Genomic DNA, 12254 nt, shown 5'->3' with positions numbered 1-12254 from the left:
TAAGAACACTTCTTTGACATGACCTTACTGTATCTCTGACTCCCTTTTATCACTCTTCCTATGTGATCTCGTCCCTTTACTCATTTTTCTTAAAGGCATTTGTTTTCATCTTTTACTTTGTCTCATATTTGTTTAATCTCTTCATCCTGTTCTTAATTTTTCTTATATTTTGCCTTATATTTCTCATTGTCTTCACTTTAATCCTTTCTTCCATTATCTCGACTCTCTTCCTCTCCTTTGGCCTAATCTTGTATTATTTCATCAAATCTCTTTCTCTGGTCAGGTTTCTCATTATGTCTATTTTTGTCTCATCTCATCAGCTCTCATCTCTTCTCTACTCTTATTTTGACACATAACTCATTTTGTTCTATCTCAATTTAACGTATCTCTTCTGTTCTCATCTTGTGCCTACTTGGCTTTTATGAACTTACTCAGGTATTTGATCCCAATGCTTTTCTCATATACTCTTAGTGTTTTCCTTCTAATTTGGCCTTTTATGTCAAACTTTCAACGCTCATCACCTTGCGCAGGTCTCATGTCTTTCTTTTGGTTCAGTCCATTTGATTTTTGAATCCACACTTTATTTAAAGGGCACCTAGGTTACCCCTTTTTTCATATTTAATATAAGTGTTTTGCATCCTCAGAATGTGTATGTAAAGTTTCAGCTCAAAACACCCATCAGATTTTTCATTATACCTTTTAAAAGATTCTACTTTATACATTTTTCCACCAGGGGGTTGTTTTGTCGTTTTGCGCCTTTAAGGCTAGTCCTCCCTGCCTACTGTTTCTACATGCATTTCTGCGTGCCTTAATCTCCTCCCTCAGCTGCGTCAGACAACAGACAGACAAAAAGGAAGAAGATTTCTTGTAGCGTTTGTGAGAAATACTACAGTAAGAATTTTACCACTGAGTATTTGTTGTGGAGATGCATCGACACACGATGACAATGTACAAAGTTCACGTGTGCGCGCACACACAGATACACACACACACACAAACAGATACAGACTGACACACACACAGACAGACAGAGCGGGTTTAGCTTTGCACACTTTTTGCACGCAAATGTGACAGGATACAGCTTAATCTCCACTGCTGTATGGATGTCTGTTATGTTAAATAAACCTGATTTAATGTCCACAAACCGGGATTGAAGCGTCTTCCTTTGTAATTGTTCTGACACACGACTGTGCTGATGAAATAAAGCTGAAGTAAATCGCTGTAATTCATTACACACATACACTGTTTTAAAACATTTTAAACATGTAAAACTTACCCTCGAACACATTTGATGATGATTTGTGATCCTAGCGAACTGAACAGACCTTTAATTCCTCGTTGCTTTGTGCACGTCTGGTCTTGTTGGTATGATTATACAAGTGACTACCGGGACATTTTACTACGCGAAGCTGTCAATCAATTCGGTGGGAGGGGGGGGGGGTTGTGTTTATTTCACCCCAATATGATGGTCTATACACTATAACTACACGAATCAAAGTAGATTTTTCATCATAGGTGCCCTTTAACATTTCATTTAATCAGTATCTCTTTGGTTTCATCTTCTCTTTCTCATCTTGTTTGATCTCATTTGCCTAATTTCTTTCATCCCAATGCTTTTCTTCACATCTAATCTCCATTCATTGTCTCGTCTCATCTTGACGTTCTACTTCTCATTTGGTCTCATCTTCAGCTTTGGCTTATTTTCTTGGCCTTTCTTCATCTCATCCCGAGTATTCTTGCCTTCTGGTTGAACGTCATTAGATTATTCAGTCTTGTCTTTTCTTTTGTTTCATCTCATCTTGATGCTGCTCCTCATATTCACAGAACTGCTCTGCACACCCGTGTTTGTAAATATATATATATATATTTATATATGTGTGTGTGTGTGTGTGTGTGTGTGCGTGTGTGAATATAAGCCACTGGGAGCGGAAATATGTTAGGATGAGCATCTGTAAGCCCCGATGCTGAATTTGGGCTTTCAGGAGGTATGGTGGCGTCCTGGGACAGTTATCAATCCCCAAAGAGAATGAAGCAAAAATGATTCTTTCAGGCCTCCAGTAAAAGATGAGGAAATAAAAATAACTTGTTCTTTGCCTCCCCTGTGAGCTCCATCCATTCCCAGAGAGATTGGGCAGCTCTCAGTGGACTAACAGCTACGTCTGTGTTGGGGAAAATGCTGCAGTGGCATATTTATCTGTTTGTGGGGATGCACTAATACACAAACACACACAACCACACACAGGAACAAATGTGAATATGTCCATAAACACTGTCAGTGAGCTTAAGCTGGGCCAGTCTCCGGCAGTTATGACCGCCATTCACTTAATGCGGCTGACAGAACAGCTAGAATTTCGTTTAGAAAAGTAAATACACATTTGCTGCACAAATCCTCCCACTGTTTCGAAAGTTTGACAACTTTTTAGACAATACACAGATGTTGTAGGGGTTAATGCTATCTGATGTGTGTTCAGAAACAATTACACTGTATTATTGCTTTGCATTCCATAAAAAAACGTAACATTTTGATGGTCCTTTTTAGACATTTTGCTGACTATAAGTAAATTATGTCAACTAGTAGTCATATAGGGGTCACCAAACTTAGTCCTTGGTCCTGGCTGCTGTACTTTAGCTCCGACTTGCCTAAACACACCTGCCTGGAAGTTTCATGTATACAGTAGGACCTTGACTACAGAAGCTTGTTCAGGTGTTTGATAAGGGTCAGATCTAAAATCTGCAGGACACCAACCCTCAAGGACAGAGTGTGGTGACCAAGCAGCAACATCCCGCTCTCCCTCGTGAAGCTAATACGGAAGTATTATGTCCACTACGTCCATATGTTTTACATTCAATGGTGGTGACCCCTGCATTAACGTATTAGTAGAATATATATTTATTTCTGTTAACATTTTATTTTGATGCTTCAACAACAGTAATCGCTATTAAATTCACTTTAACCTTTTGTGACATTTCTGAACTTAGAATTATGCTCTACTAACATTTGAAATCATAAAGGGACAACATACTTTATACTGTATATGTTGTTTACATTTCAAACTGAACCAACTGTTTAAACTGTTTAAAAGTTCTTGAAAATAAATTACATTTTTGCGAGTCCTTGTATTGTTTTCGTAATTATCCAGCAATAATGTAGAAGTAAGAAACAGTTTGAAAGTTCTTCTCTTTGTCTTTATTAATACCATATGTGTTTCTTTATTAATACTGTCACAATCTCGAGCAATCTAATCCTTGCGGATCACTGGAGAACTACACACACACCACATTAAAGAACTGCAACTCCCAGCATGCACCTTGCACACACCTGTTTCTGTTTTTCACTGACTGCAAACACAGCTGAAGCTATTCATGGACTGATTCAAGGACATATAAACAACACACACATTCGGGCTGATTCTCTTCCTTGCCTTGCCTTGTCTAGTTTGACCCTTGCTTTTACTGTTTGTTTATGTTGCTTGCCACCAGAACTGACCATTCACCTGTAAATGACTACGCTATGGATTTCACAATCCAATATGTATGTGCCTGTTTGCTCCTGTTCTGACCATTGTTTGTTTGACAACTCTCTTGAATAAGCCTAAATTTGCATCTACAACTCTATTTTCAGCATCCATCGCATAACAAATATAATGTGGCATGTGTATGCATCATGAATTACATGAATTACTCATGTAACTGTGTAAGTAATCTTAGAAATTAGAATGATTTTATTAGACTTGATTTAAGATGAGGGGGATTAAAACTAGGATGAGTGAGCCTTAAATCTGTATTTAAAGACTTCAGCCTCAGATATCATGCTCATGGACCACCCATAGTGACCACCAGTGATCTGATGAGCCTGAAAATTCCCCAAAGTTTCTGACATGCGAGTCTGTTCCTGCAAACACGTTTATCTATCTATCTATCTATCTATCTATCTATCTATCTATCTATCTATCTATCTATCTATCTATCTATCTATCTATCTATCTATCTATCTATCTATCTATCTATCTATCTATCTATCTATCTATCTACCCACCCACTTACCCACCAATCCATCCATCCATCCATCCATCCATCCATCCATCCATCCATCCATCCATCCATCCATCCATCCATCCATCCAATTTTTCTAAATCATCCATTGGTCCATCCATCTAAAGATTCTGAATCATCCCTCCCCTGGGTTCGATCATTCACTATCTGTGCAGTTCTCTCTGGGTCTGGACGAGCGAGCTCAGTTTTTCAGACAGCACAAAAGAGCGTGGAGCACTGAAGGACATGGGAAAGGCAGACGGGTAGTTGAATACACGTATAGCCACGCAGGCAGGGAGAACAAGGGCGTTTGTGCTGACTCCTGCACTTGCTGACTGCCCCATCTGTTGAGCAGCATCCCGGGAGAGAACGGGGCCAGCGTGGGTCCGTGTGACACATCTGCCCCTTGCTTGGGGCTTTTAAATAGAGACACAGAGGGGACCGAGGCATCCTGCCAGAGCAAAACTCTCCAGCCCAGGTGTGCTTCTAATAGAGGCCACAGAAAGCCAACCTCTTCCTCTGTGCCCGCTTTTGTCTGTCTGCGTGGCTTTGTGTCTTTATCCTTGTCTCTCTTTCTCTCTGATGTTTATTGAGAGCATCCTTGTGACTGATTCGTTTGTGAGCGCCTGGCTGTAGAAATGTTGTCAGAATTATGTGTGTGTGTCTGTGTTTGTGTGTGTGTGTTTATATTGTATTATTATTAATGTATATCCATAAATGCAGTACATTGCACAAAATAAATGATAAATAAGTACATGCACTTAAAAAAATTTAATATAATTTATAATTCATTTATAAGTGAATGGAAACAGCATATTAACATATTTTGGTGCACTGCTGCAAAAAAGTTTTATTAAACAGTTATAATCATTAAAATAGAAGTGTGGTCAACGTTTTAAGCAATATAATGATGATACATTTAAATTCAATGAGGATATATATATTTATATATATATTTTTTTATTTAAAAAAAAAAAAATATATATATATATATATATATATAAATATATATATATATATATATATATATATATATATATATATATATATATATATATACTGTATATATATATATATATATATATATATATATATATATATATATATATATATATATATTTAATTTAAGCTATACAATATTTTTTTATTATTCTCGTTATTTTTAAATAAATCTTTTTTTTTATTATTGTTATATATTCCAAAAATATTGTTATAAATACCAACTGTTCTTTAGGGGGGTAATAATAAGTGCACTAGGGTTATTTTGTTAAATTAGTTCCAGTTTTGGCTTTGGTACTTTGGTAAATAAAAAAAAAAAATAAATAAATAAAAAAAAAGGCCTTTAACCATCAAGGCACACAGTTTAAAGCGCATGGCACAAATAAAGCATTAAGGGCATGTCTAAATCCATTTTTGTTATTTTAAGGATGAAAAAATACATTTTTTTACCCTGCCGCATGTTCTAACAGGTTTGTGCTTATTCTCTTAATAAGTTATGGGTGTGTTTTGAGCATAATGTGCATTAAACCAATCAGAGTCTTATCTCCCATTTAAGAGTCAGTTGTGTCGCGGCATGGCACATTAGCTACTTACATGGCAGGCTTTGAAGATAGATTAACTGAATACTTCACTAGAGGGAAAAACGTTAAACAGACCTGCATCGCAAAGATAAAGAATGAGCATTCTGCACTCAGCCCCTTTACTTTCTCTTTATTTTACTTTACTCTTTACTCCATTACTTTCGTGGATGAGGAAACAGGGCACTCAACTGAAGACATCCATTAGCCTACATATTTAATTTAGTTCGTTAAGCGCAAAGATTTGTTTCAAAACTATTTCTAAATTCAGTTCTAATTTCCAGCAAGCTAATAAATGAGCAATAATAACGAAGTGTGGTCAAACAACAGGGTTTTATCCAAACACACAACCTATTCCTATGGCCCATATGTTGATGCATACATCTCCAAAACCTGACATGTGGACAAATCTAAACTTGATTTTATGAAAACAAACATAAATATTCATATAACAAATAATACTGCAAACAATAAAAATATTATACAAAAGCAAATTCTCATGAATACACTGAAAAAGCCCCCTGAGATGAGGCATTGAGGTAGGGTTTTTTATTTAATTCTTTTTTTTATATATGTAAAGGTATTTGTGTATTGCTGTACATCCCGTGTGTACTAAGCAATGTGTACGTGCATAAATAATGTGCACTGCACTGGACTTTAGACCAGCTTTTAGTTGGTCAGTGGCACAATCTATTTCAGTTTCTAAAAAAAGCTACGCACCAACAATGCGCCTTAACACATGTCCTTCAGAGACAGTCACACCCAGGAGTCCACAAAGTGGTCCAAATGGATTTGCTGTTTAAACAACTTGGCGCAAAACATGAAAATTAGGGTTGTGCTGGTGTAAAAATAGCAACAAATCACATCAAACACGTCTTGAGCCTTTTCGTGCCAGGTGTATGATAGTGCCCAAAAAACAGACAAACCCTTTATGCTTTGCACTTTTATTCCAGAGCAAAACTCTCCAGCTCAGGTGTGCTTCTAATAGAGGACACAGAAAGCTTTTGTGTCTGCTTTTGACTGTTTGTGTGGCTTTGTGTCTCTATCCCTGTCTCACTCTCTGATGTTCATTGAGAGCGTACTTTTTTTCTCATTTTCTCATGCTGTTCACACCCTCACTATTAAAGTCATCTACTGTGAAGAGCGAAGACTCATTTCGGCTCTCCATTGGGGGTCCTTATGATGCTCCTAGAGGTGTGAGGGGAAGGCCACCGCTTCTCCATTACCCAATAACTGACGTTCGCATACACTCACAAAACAAGAAACCAGAGAATCCTTATTGAAATTGATAACACCCTCAAGCGTGTCCTTCACAAGCACAGTGTGGGGTTAAAGACTCACAGCGGCGCCCTGCATTTAAAGTGTCCTCCACTATCAGATGCTGACTGTGGCTTTAAGTTGACATGAATATTCATGGAGTAAATGAGGATGTTGTAAATAGGCTGACATAATTATTCATGAATACATTTTGTTTACTTGACCAATGAGCTAATGACCTATTAAATAAATAAATAAATAAATAAATAAATAAATAAATAAATAAATAAATATCACCAAGGCCATCCAAGCTTTAAATTGTTTTGACTTTTTCTAAAGTAAAACAATACTCTTTAGCTGAAATTGTAGGTCTTGATAATTGTCAATAATAATAATAATAATAATAATAATAATAATAATAATAATAATAATAATAATAATAATGATAATAAACTAAATTCATACTCCAAAAAAAAAAAAAACCTTTACTATTCTACTGAAGCACTAAATTATTAGTAAATTTTGATATTTGAGTGAAACACCTTTTAATAATGATTACCATCTGAGGTGAATTTCACTCACTCCACTTTGCAAAGATTGGTTTGACTTTAAGCAATCATTTCTTGAAAGTTTACTGGAAATTGCCATTTCAAACCCATGAGACTTTATTTTTATATCAGAACATAATTGAAAATATATATACTTTATATTTATATATATATATATATATATATATATATATATATATATATATATATATATATATATATATATGCTCCTTGACTCATAGTTAATTTTATTATCTGCCCATAATAAGCTTTAAGTGTTTATTTAAGTTAATTTATTTTTCACAACAAAGGACAGTGTACATTAATCAACGTTCACCAAGAACGTAAATGTCACCAAGTTAGCCCAAAGACTTTTCATTGGTTGTCCCTTTGCCAGATGTTAAAGGCCATACCAATAAAAAAATCTATGTAAATTAAAACTAAAAATAATACTCAAATAACAACATAAAACAACCACAACAACAAAAACAACAACATTAAAAATATTGCCTAGTATTTACATTGTTGATTAATAAGAAGCCATTTCACATTCTTTAACAGGTATCATATTCCACTGATGTGATGCTTTAAACGAAAAACAAGCTGTTTTTCAAAGATGTTTTTCGAAGTGGAATAATACAATCAGCTCTAGCTCAATTGAGGGAATAAAATAACTCAAATAAAAAAAAATAAATACTAACGAACTAACTAACTAACTAACTAACTAACTAACTAACTAACTAACTAACTAACTAACTAACTAACTAACTAACTAACTAACTAACTAACTAACTAACTAACCAACTAACTAACTAACTAACTAACTAACTAACTGACTGACTAACTAACTAACTAACTAAGAACTTCAATTGAAATATAGGCAAATACAACATTTTAGGTTCTATTTTAAGTGCAGCCTTTTCCCCTTAATAAGCACAGTTTCACATTTAAAAAAACATTACATCACATATCTGGCTCATGATATCAATGGTAACACTGGAAGTGTTTATGTTTAATACATTATACATGTATTCATAATGCACATCATAATACATTATATCTTAAAATAATTGTAGCAAAGATAACATCTATTTGTCATGTGTTTTAATCTATTATAAATTAAATGTGTAAAAATAAATATATAAATATAATATATGATGAACAGTGGTTATAATTAATGTATAAGATCATACTACAATGCATTATACTGTGCATTACAAGGCATAATTAATGCATTAAAATCCTTTTTTTTATGATAAATTATAGGTAAAGCTACATTCTTTCTTTTTTTACCACATGTCAGAAATGATTGTCCATAGAAACCAGAGTACCTTCCAAGAAATACCCCGTTAAAGCCAGCTGGGCAGCTTAGATGCACAAACCACAAGGCGAAACATTGCTTTGAATAATTCAGATCTTAACAATGTAACTGGTGAGTTCTAGTCACAGATCACCCGGTATGAGTTAGGTAACATTTCTACATTTCTCCTCAGGCAAATTCTATAATGAGCAGCATCTGGATAAAATATGCGCACACATACAGTACACACACACACACACACACACACACACACACACACACACACGCAATCGAATGATGAATAGCCTACTTAATCTCTATGTGGAATTAAATTATCTGCTTATTGCTATCACTGAATCACTGTTTGTGCAGATATAAGTGTTCATTATAATGCCTAAATGAGTCTCTCGAATGATGAGAAAAAGTGCTGATACAAGACGTTACAGATGGAAGATGGTACATTACAGTCAATACTTAAATATCTGAAAATATATGAAGGAAATAGAAAAAAATCATGATATTTTAAAGATTGAGTAGGATAGCAGAAAGAAAAGCAGTGAAGCACTTTTCAATTCTTAAGTTATTGCGTTGTCTGTGACTTAACAAAAGCATTTCAAAAAAGATAATAGCCTTTTTGTTGCTTCATGCTGAAAAATAGCTCTAATAATAATTGCAATTTATTATCAAAGACTGCCGTCAGAAGTCCAAAATAAAAACAAATAGAATAAAACAAACATCATGTTTTACTCAAACCCAAAATAGTGTTATAATCAGTGTTGGGGAAAGTTACTTTTGAAATTTGTGCATTACAATGTTAAGTTACTCCTTAGTTACTTTTTTATGGAAAGTGTTATATTACTTTTGAGTTTCTTTTAAGTTACTTTTCCTTACCTGGCTGAGGTTTGATCTCTTTCAGAACTGAATAGAGAAGCGCTGCATTTCACATGCACCTACGGTATATAACCTACACCTTCATTTTCTTCATTTAAAAAATGTAGGATGCAATTATATTTTGAGAACTTTCTGAGCCCAGAGCTATACATGCTGTAAACACAGATTAATGAAAACATGTAAAGTAATGTGTTTGCTACTTTTGTATGTTTTGTGTTATTAGTTAAATAAATTCACTGTCCATTGAGATAAAGATTGCAATAAAGCCCAAGAGTACTAATATGAAATAATTTATATTAAGACAAAAAGAGATTTTAAATCTTTAAAATGTTTAATAACAAAATGCACAGTAAGATAATAAAAATTTCCCAAATCAAAATAAAATCTTTAATCTTTATACACTGAACAAATTGCTTCACTTGGCCTTAACAAAATTAAAAATTGCTTCACAAAAGAAAAAAAAAAAATCATAGTCACAGTAGCTACGTTTCCATCAACCTATTTTTATGCTCATTTAGACTAAGCATACAAATCAGTTGATGGAAACCTATGCGCATAACTTAGTAGGATAAACTTTTTATTCGATGTGAAAAGATGCACGAAAACTGCGATGGAAATGCTTTTATCGAACAAATATTAATATGCGCATTAAAAAAAGTCATGTGATTTTGTTCTGCGTCTCACACCTTCAAACGCCACCACGCGTTCACTGCGTGTCGGCACCGTCTTCTGAGGTCTAAGTCATTTATTAAATAAAGAAAAGATTTACGCAGCTTCTCCTACCTCAGCAAATTATATTTTTACAGTTGATAATTAGCGCTAGTTAATCAGGGAGTGACAATTTTGTTCTCTTTGACTCGTTGGATGGACACACTGCTTTATTCACACTTAATGACTATCCATTTCTTTGCTTCAATAAGTTCAAAATAACAAGAATCCATTGCAAAAATGTAAATCTCGAATGAATCGTTTGTTTTAACTGGATCTTCTAAGTGAACAAGTCGAACCAGTTCATTAAATTGAACTGAGTTATCGTGAAACGGTTTGCGTCTTCAGTGAGTACTTAATTACTTACTTTTTAACCTATCGAATACCCCCACTGACTCGAAATAACCAATATCCTGAACTATTCAGTTAGTAGAACAGTACACCTACTTATCGGCTGTGAAAAACAGACCGGATGATGATGATGAGTGTGAGCTGTGTATTCCCTCGCAGCACGCTCTCTCATTGAGTGTGTGATTAAACATAAGAATTTTTTTTTATTCAGCAATATATTTTTGTAAACCAAATTAAGCAAAGTAAAAAGTAACTTGCATTACATTTCTTTTTTTAAGTAACTAATATGACTTTTTTTAATTTAATTTTTTTAAAGTAATGCGCTACTTTACTCGTTTCTTTAAAAAAGTAATATTATTACGTAACGCACATTACTTATAATGCGTTACCCCCAACACTGGTTATAATAGCTAAATGAATCTTTCAAACAATATAGACGTTCCAGATGTAAGATGGTGCATCGCAGTCAATACTCAAACGCTCATTAGACATGAACAAAATTAGGAAATTGCGACTACTTACCGATAAAGTAGGACAGCAGAATGGCCAGCAGGGTGGCAGCAGCGATCGCCGACAGGGCTGCACATTTCCAGCTGCAGTACTTGGACGGCTTCTTCAGCTTGAAGGCGCTTCTGGAGAAGGTGTTTCTGGGTAGGAGCCGTGGAGGTGGTGAATATACTGTCCCGGACGTCAATGGGTAACCCGGAGATGAGCTGCTAAAGAGTGGCGTTGTCCCTGAAGACGTCTTAAACAGGAAATGCCTGCAGAAAAAAAAGATAAATAAATTTTTTTAAGTAAGATTGCACAATATTATCATTACGATATTTTGTTTTTCTGTGGCGTACTGTATATTTTGACATGAAAACTATTTGAGAAGATGACTTTACTGGAAAGAATTCATTATTTTAGAATGATTGGGGTGATTCAGTAGGGGAGTGCATCTGCATAAAGGTCCTTTTAATCTACTGATTTCCTCATGGAGCTGAAATTCAGAATGTATAGACACTTTGGTCTCACCCTCTTTCTCTAGGAATTCTTTAAAATAGATGTCATGCGATAAAACCATGAACATTCTAAATCTGGAAAGAAACCCTTAGAGTGAGACTTTTTTTTTTCTCAGTTGTCCCCCAATCACCCTTCCTGAGCCCACCCCCATCTATCTCTTCTCCTTCACCTCCTCTAGTGAAGCTCAGGTCACTGATAGTTCATACAGTTTGTACTTTATATGACTTAATTTGTCCCTTTAATGTTTTGATATCATTTTAAATGTCTCCGTGTGATTGGTAAAGTGGTATCGATTGCACAGTAGTCACTTGTTTAAAGAGAATTCTCTTCTGTTGATCTAGGTTGTTCCCTAAAGTCAGTTGTGGTTTATGATCTCTTGGTCAGATGGTCTTCACATGACCTTCTTCTCTAGAGAAAATTCTGTAAATGCATTGTTGTTTGTTCTGATTTGGGTATATGAGGGAAAGGTTTAGTCAGATCTTTGCGATCCTGCAGCCAGGATATCCTGTTGCGAGTCTCTGAAAATTGAATCCTGCAGTGTACTTCTATATGGTTCAGTGATCCATCTATAACTCTTAAATTTAT

General features: G+C 34.9%; 1 protein-coding gene across 33 annotated transcripts in view; it reads right to left on the bottom strand.

Moving 5' to 3' along the window:
- The window catches only part of tenm2a (teneurin transmembrane protein 2a), a 1361633-nt gene that overhangs the window by 101782 nt on the left and 1247597 nt on the right, over positions 1 to 12254 (bottom strand). For all 33 annotated transcript variants that reach the window (XM_073921891.1, XM_073921909.1, XM_073921890.1 and 30 more), the window contains one exon: positions 11187 to 11425. In XM_073921891.1, coding sequence (XP_073777992.1) covers positions 11187 to 11425 — 239 coding nt within the window. The remainder of the gene's footprint in view (positions 1 to 11186; positions 11426 to 12254) is intronic.

The sequence above is a fragment of the Danio rerio genome, chromosome 14, assembly GCF_049306965.1.
Source record: "Danio rerio strain Tuebingen ecotype United States chromosome 14, GRCz12tu, whole genome shotgun sequence".
Lineage (NCBI taxonomy): Eukaryota > Metazoa > Chordata > Actinopteri > Cypriniformes > Danionidae > Danio > Danio rerio.
Note: the sequence above shows the minus strand (reverse complement) of the source record. Positions and strands in the feature narration are given on the sequence as shown.